Genomic DNA, 13,009 nt, shown 5'->3' with positions numbered 1-13,009 from the left:
TTGACAGGTAATAGCCTCACACAAAACAGGACAAAAAGGAGTGTTTCTGAGCAATCAAGTCCCTAAAGCATCGTAAGGGACAAAAGCAGATACCTTTCTAGCAAGGAAAGGTGGAAAAGTCAGATCAGAGCGATTTGGCTAAGACACAACCTTTTCAGGAAACAAAGGCAAAGATCACCTTCTCCAGGAGAACTAGATTAAACAGTCTCTCCTGAGAATCTACTTTCCGCTACGGTACACTGATTTAAAATACCATTGACCATATTAATTCAGTTTAATTATACTTTAACTTTACAGATGGCAGGGAACTATCTTCCCTCCAGTGATGTAATTAGGAACTCGAGTGTAGGCACTCCAGGGGAAGCAGGAGCTGAGGTGAGAGCTCTGCTGTCTGGGGACCCTCTGCATACACCATGCAAACTGGGTGTACAGGACACACACAAAGGGTCACAATGCCAAAACCAGCTTGGTTGCACACCCCACATTCGCTGTGGCTTTGCTCAGCAGTTCCTTTCATCTCTCCATCCACATTTAAGGCCTGGAAAGTAGAGAATTACAAGACAGAAATCCCTTTTTATAGTATCAAGAGACCAGCATCATGTGTTATTCCATCACCTAAAAACAAAGCATGACTCGTCTTTGTGAGCTTTTCCAGTCCTATCATTACTCCTCATGCTGAACAAGGAACAAAGAGTTCTGACCAAGTGCACAAACATTTTCTCAGTAGGGCAGCTGAAAAGTAAATCTCACTTTAATCTGACCCCACGTAAGTGGTCTTCTTAGCATCAAATACTCATGTACTCAAAATCTGCTAACAGACAGTTCTCTGACATAGGGCAATGAGACAGAACATGTCAAACGTATAGGAAGAAAAATCCCAAATATATTTAAGGACAAATTAGCACCATATTTTTAGGCAGTCATAGGGAGCCTATGTTTTAAAATACCAGTGGGAAGTCACACAAAAACAACTGATACCAGCTCAGTGTAATAGATATAAAAGCAGCATTTTCCTTGCACAGTGTGCTGTGCTCTGCTCAAGCTGGGAAACAGGGAGTGGTTACTCATTCTACAGAACAGGGCTGAGAATAGCACAGAAGGAAGAGGGCAATAAAGATCATTTTACCTCATTTGTCAACACACTAAAGCATTTTGTCAAATCAACAAACAAGCCTTAAAGACCAACAAAAAAAAAAAAAAAAAGACGAGCAATAGTGTCTCAAAATGTAACAAACATCACTCATTGAAATTTAACTGTTTAAAGATTTTAGTTTTACAGGGCTTGCTTGGATTGCAACAGCTATAAAATACATCCTTTATGGAAGGAAAAAACATTCCTGCACAGCTCCATCTGCTCCCATTGAAAGGATGTTTCAACAGCAGTGAAACTGACTGGGCTGGCTTCCAGATAACAGGAACAGCCAGGTCTCTTTTGTTCTCAGAAGGGATGAACTCCAGCCACCAGTGCCCACGCTCATCCCCTGCCAGGCCAATCCACCGCAGAGAGCTCCCAGGTGAGCTAGTGATGCCCACTTATCTGTTTTTTTCCCCCTCAATTAAGGCCTGTGAGACAGGGCAGTCCCTGCCCTGAAAAGGCGAGATACTGGTGCCACAGCTAAGCCTCCAGGTGCTTTGTGATCCTGCGGATTTTCTCTTTCTTGTTCCTGTTTCCGTGTTTTTTCCAGGGCTTTCCTACCACACTGCCAGGATTGGATGCAGCTGCAGGCACGAGGCCACTGCCAGGTCGGTACCCCATGGCAGCCCGGACCCCTTTCATCAGGGCACGAACGTTCTCCTGGAAAAGGAGACACAAACACCAGTGACTGAGGAGAAGATGTTCAACCACTGCAGTATGTCAGTAAAACCTGACACAGGCAAGTTCAAACCCAGCAGGGCCTGCTCAGCCCCTGCTCCAGAGCTGCAGGAAGGTCACGGCAGGCAGCCAAAGCCTGACAGCAGCTCCAGTTCTGCCAAGCTGTGCCAGGTCCCCAGCATCTGCCACTGACGTGACACTGCACCCCAGCCAGTATCAGCTCCAGCACCAGGATGGATCCTACAGTCTCTGCTCTGTGCACATTTGTGTCTTCACAAATGAATCTGGCGCCCAGGAAAGCCACAGACCAAAATAAGTTACTCAAGTCTGGAGCGTGGGCAGCACTGACAGGGCTCACAGCTTGTGCCAGCACTTTGGGCAGACAGAGCAACAGTCTGGTAATCCCAAAAATTCTTTTCAGGTCAAAGTTTTCTGAAATAGCTCGCTCTTTTTTTTGAAAAGAGCCCGAGTTCTTTTTTTCAAAAAGCATGATTATCTTAGCTGTGCTAAACAAATGGTGTTTACAACCAGCTAACCAAACAGAATGGAACATGCTGACTATGACCCATCCTCTTCAGGGCTAAAATACTGTTCTAATCTTTGTCAGGTATGCAGATCTGGTCAGTTATGGATTCCATATTTCAGTACGAGTCATTATACACTTTTTCAGTAGTGTAGGGGCAAAACTGATCCCTGTGGAATCTAACAAGAATCATACAAGTTAAGGAAAAATCCCATTTTCCACTTAATTTTGAGATTTCTTGAATGGATTTTAAATCAGTTTGCATTCATGTGATTTCAGGTTCTGAGTTAAAACCTCCAGGTAGTACTAAATCAATTGTCTTGAAAAAGCTTATCACATCCTCTAAACACATTATCTCAGGAAAAGAATGTCAGCTTAAAGGACCTGTTAGTCCAAAACCATGTTCTGGGTCAGCTGCCATGTCATTCCTTCTTGTCTTTCTTCCCTCCTGTTTGTTCCAGATTGATGTCTAATTTCTAATGACAAGGATCACCCTCCTGACCTCTGAAAAATCATCTGTGCACACCTCATTAGCAATCTTTCTGTCATCTAGGACATTCCCAGTGATTTAGGAGATAATAAAAAGAACAGAGAGCTCTTGGGTGGAAATTACATGCAGATCCCACAGCATCAAAGAGCATTAACTCAACCCAGCACTTCCATCTTCAAAGTTGGTTTTCCCCCAGTAACTACAGATGAGTGCTGCAGCAAAAATTCCTAGAACAAATCTCTTTCAGAATATACCTGATGGAAAAATGTTTTGTCCACCACATTTTCAATCTGTTTTGCTTTGGTATTTTTCTCAGGCTTCACTTGTCCAGTAGTCTGCAGAGTTGTACTGTCAGGACATCTCTGGTGTTGGTGCTGAAAATCATTTGGTTCGATACCAGGAGGTGGGTGGCAATATAACAGCTTCCCCTGTGAAAACAATGGAACCCAGTTATTACAAAAGAAACTCAGAGAGGAAAGAAAATAACTCCAAACCTAAGAGCCTGAAATTTAGGGGCTCACGTTGGCAGACTATCAGTACACTTTATTTCTTCTCCCAGACAACAACTGGCTTGACTCCTAAGTTTAAGTATTGTTCCACCTCCATGTCAAAGCACCATTTGTAGCTGCAGTGTCCAGCTACAAAAAACACAGAGCAAAACTCTGAGGAGCACCAGGGGATCCTATTAAGAAATTATCAACAATATGTTGCCAAGAAGTGCGGCAAAAGCATGCAGTATTACAACACTCAGAGCAACAGTCCTTAGTGCCAAATATTGGTCCAGCTGTACATTATGGGTCAATTCCTGAGTATCTGATAGCTATTTTGGGGATATGATTATTTATTTAGCTGGCACCATATTTTTAAGCAATCACCTAAGATTAGGCAGCTTGAGAAATTCAGTTTATTCTTTTAAAACATAAAAGCAGACAAATTTAAAAAATCTTTTGATACACGGTGATTTTATCCAGAGAAATAGAATTTACTTTATTGTACTCCAGTGCAACCTTTAATTCACCTCTGAGAAGGGAAGAAAACCCAGATGAAGGAAGCACTTACACTGACATAATCTTTTAACACATATCGAGCTGATCTAGGCTGGTCTGGCTGTCCATGAGCTGTCATAAAGCCCCTCATATCTGGAAGAGAAATCCAAAATGTATTATCCATAAGTACAAGAGAATGTTAGTATGTTCTCCTCTGCTGCCTAACCATCCATTTGTATTCTTTCTCAAAAACACTCCCTTAGAAAAAGGCTTCTCTTGGGGAAAGCAGGGGGAGAAAAAAAAGGCAAGAACTTTGGTGACTGTAAAGGTACTGCAGAAGTATCTTGACCTGAAAGAAATTAAAAGAGCTGACAACTCCCTACTAGCAGAGAACTGCTGGGGTTTTATTTTTATTTTAAAGGCAGATAATGAGAATTCACTGCATTCTTCAAAGTCTAATTCAGACACAGATGGTGGGAGGTATGTGAAAGGGTAAGAGCACCACACTATAGACTGAAAGGGCATTTCACCAGTATCTGTTCACCATCAGTACATCTGTCAGATGGGACTGGCAAAGCACTACTCCAACACACACAGGAGACGAGCCATTAACAAAGACTATTCCACAGAGGAGGGCAAATCCTAACAAAGAGATCCAATGCACAAACCCAAGCTAGGCCTAACTTTACAATGTTCCCCTAAGACCATGTTCTGGACTGTGCACACAGTGGAGGTGACAGGTTTTAAAAGGATCAACACTCACATCCATATGCTGTTAGAAGCTCTTCAGCTGTTGGCTTTCTATCTGGGTCCTCATCTTCCCTTGGCCTTATGATATTTATTCCATAGGTTGCTTCCAAAATGTTTCGTGGGATATGCTGGCAAACATAAGCTAGTGAAGGAAATCACTTCATGATTTACAGCTACACAAGTAATCTTGCCCTCGTGACTCCAAGAGCACACACAAAGAATGACATGGATTTTGTTGCAAACCAGAAAAATAACACAAGTTTGACAACACGACTAAGTTGAGATGAAACAGGAAAAAACCAACACAGCAGGACTGTTTTATCCAGTGTGTCCCACCTCCCTCAAAGCATGAGCATGTGTGCTGCTAGCAGGGCTGGAACATGCTACTTGGCATACTCCAGATCCAACCCTTCCGTGCACTCTCACAAACCCCATGCAAAGGATATTAGAGAAATAGGTGGAACATGGTCCCTCATCTGATCTATAGGCAGAATTCCAGAACAAATCATTTCTGCCTTGGTAGAGACGAAAGATGGCATCACCAGACCAGGGCAATCACAAAGGCACAGGCCAGGCTCCACATACAGGGTCTACATGATAAATAACCCATTAGTTCACTATGGCAAGTCAGTGTCCATGGAGGAAAAAGCAACAACAAAAAAAAATAAAAATAATCAAATGCATAGATGAAACATGGATGCAAATGACAATAAACAGAAATTCTACTAACACAGACACCCGCCCTGCTGGTCCCAGCCGATGAATTAAGGAGATCAGATGTAGAAGACAGCAACACTTTTAAAGTTCCTAAGTAAGGTGTCCAGATGGTGGCACCAAGATCTTCAGCTCTCCAGTCTGATGGGAAAGGAGCAGTCCAGAAACCTTTCAGTGTGTTGGACTTTTTGACACAGCTAGGAGTTTGAAAAGTACAAATCCCACAATGGTCCCACACTATAGCACTGGAGTTGCCACCTCAAAATCAAAGCTTGATCAATATGAAAACATCAGGAAAACTACAATTATTCACAGCAATGATGTAGACAGGGGTAGTTTGAAACCTTGATCTTAAGCTGTGTGGAGGAAGACTCACTTTAAAAAGCTTCTCTCTTCACGACTGATGTTGGGAAAAAACAGGGACAAGGTAACTAAATAAAATCAGGAGATGGAAAACATGCCCCACTGCACAGCAGCTCTCATGAGTGACTCAAAGTCAAGCATGAGTTTAGAAACAAGAATTAGTATTCCAAAATTACACACATCAAGACGACCCCGCTCCAACCTACTCTGCTGGCCACAGGTCAGACTGGCAGAGTTCTTAGAGAATGCATGTCGTTTCAACTAGGTCATAATGAAGCTCTTTTCCCCTGGGGAAAAAGAAATTATAAAAAGACTGATGTTATTTGTTAGCAATACCTGGAAGTGTTTTGTACGGCCTGGTGTAGCAGACACTGACACCTTCTTATTTCCAAGGATTGTGTTGATGGTTGAACTTTTGCCAACATTAGGGTAACCCACCTATGATAACAAAAAAGTGAAATGTTAACAGGCAAAGGCAATGCCAAAAGACTGACAGAGCTCTGACACAGAAGTTCTTTAATAAAATGTACTAAAAAAAAACTAGGGCAAGCAGGGGGCCACACTGAGCTCTAGGAACTTCAGTATTAATCTTTGCACAAAACCCACAGTGGTTTGTGCTTGCTAGTCTTTATACCCTTACAGGAAGCCAGGCTACCTGATGAATTTTTCCCAGGACGGGCACATGGAATTAAAATTTAGATTAAGTAAATTCCAGTTAAGCACAAATTCCAACTCACCAGCCCAACATTTACTTCCCCATCCTTCACCCTTGGTCCATCGTGCATAGTTTTGAATATCTCCAGCAGCTCATTTCTCTGTACCAGATGGCTGAAGTTCCTGACGTTCCTGTTCTGCTCCTGCACTCCATGCTGCACTGCAGCATCATCAGTCCTGCTTCCCATCCTCTCTGGAGCAGCAGCATTTAAGTTGTCACCAGCTTCATCTTCAGAACAGGTTTGCCAGTCCTCCTCTTCATCATCTTCACAGTCTTCATATTCATCACTGCTGTTATCATCACTCACCAGAACCTGGTTTACACTTTGCCAGGTGCTGCATGTGGACGCTCTTTCTGTGCTACTTTGTCCTGTGTTGTCGTCCTCTTGACTGGAGCCTTCATCCTCAGAACTGCTCAGGTGCTCTGCTCCCCCCTCAGCACCCATTTCCTGTGGGAACAGCAGTTCAGAGGTGAAATGCAAAGACAACACCAAGCCTTGCTGCTGGCTGCAGCTGCTGCAGTGTAGGCAGCTGTCATCAGCCACAATCCAAGAGCTGACAACTCAGTGTTTATATCACACTGGGGTTTTTTAGAGGTCTTAAGTAGGATGTAAGAAAAACCAGCCCGTTTCAGGAAAATGACAAAAGTATTCCAGGAGGGACTGTTCACAGCTTCTCTGTGAAGTCATTAAAAAGTTCCTCTCCAGAATGAGTGTGTGCACACCCACACTATTTTTTTAAAAATTATTAAGGGATTAATATTAAGGATTAATTATCAAGGACAGCTGCAAAGCAAGTTACCAGCTGCAGCCAGCACAGACCTAGTTTGAACTGATCACCTACAGTACCTTTGATTCTCCACACAGCCGTTGACACTCTGCCAAAGCTGACCAGAACACCACTTTGACACCCTCTTTCTCAAAGAACTGTGCCCAAGCAGCACGTTGCTCCTCACTCAGCAAATCTGCTTTATTGATCAGGATCATGTTCTCCTTGTCATTACTGACTTCCTTAACGTAACTTTCCTGAAGAAAACAAGAGAAGGATCAGTTTGTACTCTGGTTTTGACTCCTTCCACCCCAAGGCAATACAAGAGCAGCAAGACAAATTACTTTGTGCAGCTCCACATGAGTGTAGCCAAAGCTTACCATCCCTGGGTTGGTGGAAGTGCTTCTCAGCAGACAGCTACAAGAACAAATTGGAGCATGCAACTACCGCAATACAGCTTGCTGCTGGCCACATGTGCAAACACCTTGTTTGCTTAGAGCTGTGACAAGATATTAATCAGCACCCTGCAGCAGGAGCTCCTAAGATAACTATTTGAAAAATTTCATGTCTCCCTGATGCAGTGTTCTATACCCTATCATTACAAACTTGTCACTTCAATAACTTTTGATCCTTTGTAATCCTCACCCACTTTTATTCCACTATGCTTTTATATAAGACAATTCCCTTATGTGAAGACACTTATAGTGGATAATGAGGAATAATATAATATTTGCATGTAACATCTGCAGAAGTGCCTCTGAATCCACAACATTCTATGTGAAACACCAAAAAACAAAGAAAAATAATTTCATGCCAGAATACTTGCATCAATTAATAAGATACCCACTTAGGCATAGCAGCAAAACAGCTTCAAGGTAGCTGAATGCATTAAACAAAAATTATATATATAAACATTAGGACATAAAACAAAGACAATATTCAAGAAAGTGGTTTACTTACCAGATCTTGACATCTAAACAGAAGGGGGTTTCTGGCATCTACTATCTGGACTACAATATCACTGCAAAAGTAAAGGAAAGCTCCATAAAATACTCCTTCTTACCTTGCCTCAAAGGAGGCAGAAAGACACAGCTATTATTCACTTTTAGGTTTTGCTTGGAATTTTAATAGTTTTAACTGTATTATCCTACTAAATACCTTTACTGAACAACAGTGCATCTCAGCAGCCCACCTGTCCAACAGAGCCATGCTTGTGCTACAAATACTGCCATACAGTGTTTCCTCCTCACCTGGCTCATTCTCCTGTACAACTGTACAGCCAGCAAGGAGGAAGAAAACACGCCAGTTTTGCCAACCCATCTACCATTCAGAAATGCTCAGCAGGCAAGAACCACAGTAGTGGTACTCCATATTTTAGAACGGTATTAAAAACTGTGATAACACAACTTCATTTCTGTCTTTTCTCATCTTCAACTGTGGCAGGGTGGTTATGAAGAGGAAGAAGACATGGTTTTCCTAAACAGCGAGATATTTTGGAACACTGTTGCCCTCCTTGCACAGAACAAGATGTACAAAGCCTCCCACAAATGACCTGCAGATTCTAAGTGTTTGATATCAGGTATTTTCAAAAGTTCCTCTGTGCTCTTTTTGTCACAAAAAGCATAAAACAATGAAAAAATAGCCTTAGACTTCAGCAAAATATGTTGCTTCCCCATGTAAGCAGGGTCTTGCAACATGCTTTTAGGAAACACTTTCCAAACGCAGAGACAGGTGGCCACCACATAGCAGGACTCATTAGTTCCACACAGTAATTAAATGCAATGGCTTCAGATCCCAAAGGCATCCATGCTTCTTTTGTCAAAAGCAAGGGAAAATTTAACTACAGCCTCTTCCACTAGAACTTCTCCAGGCAAGTAATTTAAAATACTGCCATCACATGCTGATTCTATTTGTTTGACAGGGATTCCTGTTAAGTCAGGGCAGCTTCAGAACACCACGGGTCAAATGGAAGATTTTCAAGCCTCACTAGGCAGTTCATTATGTATTAAAAAAAAATAAAAATCAATAATCCCCCCAATGGAATAATTTAATAAGCCACATGGGTACAAAGAGGGACTGCATAGTTACAGACATTCAAAGATCAATAGGAGAGAAAGCTGACACCATCATACTGGGATGGGATACAGAGAAGTTACTGAGCCACACTGCTGGGAACTAGTCCGAAGCAAATACGTGGAAAAGGCTGATAACAGATAAAATTATCTGGAAAGGTTAAAGGACTAAGTAAGTTTTCCACTCACTTCTGAGACAGCATTTTTGCTCTACATGAAATATAAAGCTTCAACAGGAGCAGAAAGGCATTAATAACACATTCCAGTCACCTCTAAACCCCCAGTACACTCACATTGCACATCATGATACCAAACAATGGACATTCCTGACCAGCACTCCCCCAGCCAAAGACCCAGTAGCACTCTACAAAGCCCCTTCTGTGAAGGGACGAGCTCACCATGACCTCACTGGTGAAGTATTTTTCAATTTTAGGAAAGTGAGATGAGATGATCTCAAATTTAATTACTAGTGAAATTAAATGCCCCAGATAGATTAATGTAGCAGATAGAACTCTGATTGTATTACAGCTCAGCAGAGCAAACAAAGCTATTCCTGTGATATGACAGCCTGTTGTCTTCTGTGCACTGCTGCAACTTCTCTGTATGGCAAAGGGCCAAGGAGGACCAAGAGGCTCCATCTTTCCCAACATTATTTAGTCCTTGCCTCCTGAACATCAGCTGCAGCTGTGTGGTTGAGAAAGAGGGGAATGGGTTAATCTTTGCAAGGGACCTCAAAGGCACTGTCTCAAAGGAGGCCTCCCATACTGAGTTACTGAGAAGGCCAGAAGCAGCAGCCACTGAAGAATCTTCAGAGACTCACAGTGAACCACCTGCAGATCACAGTGCTGACAGCCAGTAGGCACCACTAAGAAGCTAACCCATCTTCATATCAAATTTTGATCACTTCCACACAAAATCACTGCAGCGCTGATAATAAAACATTACTAACTTAATATTTTTTCATGAGCTGAGATACTTGAAGATTGTCTCAAGGGCTGCAATTCATGTGAAAATACATTCAACATCACTTTTTTAAAAGAGGATAGCAAAAGACTTTACCTTCTTTCAATGACTCTCCAAAGCTGACGCCAAAATTCCAAGTTTCTTTCAAATGGGGTTAGAATTAACTTCTTCTCTTCCTCAAGGCTAAGGCAAAACAGAAAAAATGATGTTACGTTTGGCAGGCTGTAAGCTCACTACCAGTTCTTCCCTCGATCCAGAAGGCTTTAGTTTTGCAGAGAGCAATCAAACCAAACTCCTATAGAGGAACTATTTCTGATGTTTTTTCAATGAGATCAAACACTGAGGTACACTGTTGTCAGTGGCACTGGTTTAGTGGTGACACAATGGCTCCTGATCTTGTCAATGTGGAACTAGTAAAAGATGGAAAGAACGAGAACTCATCAGGAGTCTGCCTGTGAAATTTGAGAGCCACGATAACAAATGAGAGAAGTTGTCCTACGTGCCAGCAGTTTTTTCTTAACTGAGTACCACTTGGAAAAGGTAATGAAATTTAGAGATGGTACCTGAAATACCTCCATACAACCTCTGGTGTATAGAGGTATTTGGTGTATAACTTGATGTTACCACCACCTGAACAACTTTACTCAGGGCAAGTGTGGGTTTGCAGGGTGTGAGCAGATATCACCCAACTCTCCAAGCCAGAGGATGAAGCGCCACAGCAGCACAAGCTGCTGTATGCAGGCTGGCAGCACTGCCTTCTCTTCAGAGCAGCGCCACTGCTCTTAACTGACACATCCAGTAACCCTCTACTTCACAGGCAAATGAAGAATATCACATGCCATCCTGAATTATTTTAAAAGAACATGCACACACAAGACAGCTTTGCAGAGCTGACCACAAAGACATGCTGGACTGTGGCTAGGATGTCCAGCCTTCAGGACAAGCACAGAGAGCTACTGAATAGACATTAATTTTATTGGTCCAACAAGGATACATACAACCCACTGCTTCCCGTGTCACTAAATGCCACCAGCTACTTACCCAGCCACAAGCAGCATACTCACTGGGCAAGCTGTCGCCTCCACTCGAGAAAGCTGTCTCTCTCTGCTTGCTTCAAGTCCTCTGCACTGGTTGTCCTATCCCAGTGTGGCCTATAACAAGCATATTTTGGAGTGAGTGGTTAGAAATAGCAGTCCAGCTACATTACTTCAGTAAACATAGAGAACATAAACACCACACATTGAGTTATGCTGAGGTAATGGTGCAAATGTGCATGTACCTGTTTTCAGCAGCTTTAAGTACACCTTCTTTCTTTGTTCCTTCCAAACTCCATTAGGAGGGAGCAAGTACACCTGATATCACAAAGCTGGTTTCTTGAACTAAGTTTTGTAGGGACTTTAAGATGGGGATTAATCTATTTGCCATTTGCAGACCTCTCAAAAGGCTTACCAGGCAGCCTGGATGCACCTGCTATAGCAGTGCCAAGCTTTGGGACAGGAAAGCCACACCATCAGGCCAGACAGTCTGGCACTGGCAGCATTTACATGGCAGACAGGCACCTGTGCTGTGGGTTACAGCTGGCTCATGCAGATTAGTTAGTGGCTTCTCCAAAAGCAGACTATTGCCAACCTGATGGCTGTCCTCAAGCTTGCAGCCATGGAGGGATCAGGGACAGATCCCCACTCAGACAAAGGGGCATCCAGGCTCTGCAGAACTCACCTCCGTGGGATGCGCAGGAACTTCTGATTCTCCTGGTGCAGCTGTCGAACACGCTGGGCCTCCTGCGCTGTGAGCAGGCCCGTGCAGCTCTGGGCAGACACGATCTGGGCATTCAGACGCTCTGAAGGGAGAGACAGTCGTCCAAAGCCACCTGTCCCCAGCCCTGCTACCCCTGTCACCCCATCCTGTCCCTGCTGGCCCCAGCCCTGGCTCAGGGCCTCACCACCTACCCCCAGTTCCAGCCCGGCCAGACCCGCTGTCAGCCCCCATTCGCACCCAGAACCCAGAACCGGTGTCGTCCCGCCGCGGGACCCCCCCTCAGCCCCCGGATCTGCCTCCGGCCCAGCCGCAGCCCCGGGCCCGTCCCAGCTGCTCACCGGCCACGAAGCGGGTGCCGGCCAGCTCGGCCGTGGCCAGGAACTCCTCCAGCGGGCTCTGCTCGGGCGCCGACCGCAGCTCCGGGCCGCGCTCGGCGACCACCTCGCAGGCGTGAAGCTGCCGGGACAAGACACCACCGTCAGCCCGGGCCGTCTCGACCTCTCTCCCGCCTCCCCGGCCTCCGGCTTACCCATGAGGAAGCACCGCGGCGCTCCAGCCCGCGCTGCCGCTGCAGGCAGCGCCCGAGCCCATCGCTCCGCTTCTTGCCCATGTGCCGCCGCCGCCGCTCCGCCGACGGAAGGGGAGGCCCGACCTCCGCCTTCTACCGCCCGCTTCCACCGCCCCTTCCGCCGCCCGGCCCTTCCGCCGCCCGGCCCGCCGTGCCCCGCGTCTGCCGCCAGGCGGTGCCACCGGCCCGGGCCCGGCCCTCGCCATCCGCCGGCCCCCGGCGATAGGACACGGTCTGAACCTGCACAAGGGGAGGTTTAGTTTGCACGTGAGGAAGAATTTCTTCACTGAAAGGGTGATTAGACGTTGGAGTGGACTGCGCAGGGAGGCAGTGGAGTCACCGTCCCTGGAGGTGTTTAAGGCTGTAGCACTTAGTGCCGTGGTCTAGTGATACGATATGTTGATATGGTGTTGGACTCTGTATCAGAGATCTTTTCCACCCGGTTGGTTCTGTGATCATCCATCCATCCATCCATCCATCCATCCATCCATCCATCCATCCATCCATCCATCCATCCATCCACCCAT

At 44.9% G+C, this 13,009-nt stretch overlaps 1 protein-coding gene across 1 annotated transcript; it reads right to left on the bottom strand.

Moving 5' to 3' along the window:
- Positions 1-733: 733 nt before the first annotated feature.
- LSG1 (large 60S subunit nuclear export GTPase 1) lies at positions 734-12,640 on the bottom strand. Its single transcript, XM_086843601.1, has 14 exons — positions 12,444-12,640; positions 12,253-12,370; positions 11,876-11,996; positions 11,221-11,307; positions 10,253-10,339; positions 8,082-8,142; positions 7,202-7,378; positions 6,377-6,802; positions 5,976-6,077; positions 5,009-5,152; positions 4,576-4,699; positions 3,886-3,965; positions 3,081-3,254; positions 734-1,795 (listed from the first exon to the last, which is right to left on the bottom strand). Exons 1-14 carry the CDS (start codon positions 12,522-12,524, stop codon positions 1,616-1,618), a joined length of 1,962 nt encoding a protein of 653 aa, XP_086699727.1. The 5' UTR covers positions 12,525-12,640; the 3' UTR covers positions 734-1,615.
- Between the last annotated feature and the right edge of the window lie 369 nt (positions 12,641-13,009).

Source organism: Cyanistes caeruleus, chromosome 10 (genome assembly GCF_971803275.1).
Source record: "Cyanistes caeruleus chromosome 10, bCyaCae1.hap1.1, whole genome shotgun sequence".
Taxonomy (NCBI): domain Eukaryota; kingdom Metazoa; phylum Chordata; class Aves; order Passeriformes; family Paridae; genus Cyanistes; species Cyanistes caeruleus.
This window is presented reverse-complemented; position numbering and strand designations above follow the sequence as displayed.

Bases quoted from the DNA above. Each gene is read 5' to 3' on its own strand.
- LSG1 (XM_086843601.1), bottom strand. From the start codon at position 12,524: ATGGGCAAGAAGCGGAGCGATGGGCTCGGGCGCTGCCTGCAGCGGCAG. The intron at 12,371-12,443 runs GTAAGCCGGAGG...TTGTCCCGGCAG, and splicing joins GCCGCGGTGCTTCCTCATGG to CTTCACGCCTGCGAGGTGGT. The intron at 6,078-6,376 runs GTGAGTTGGAAT...TTGTTATCATAG, and splicing joins GGGAAGTAAATGTTGGGCTG to GTGGGTTACCCTAATGTTGG.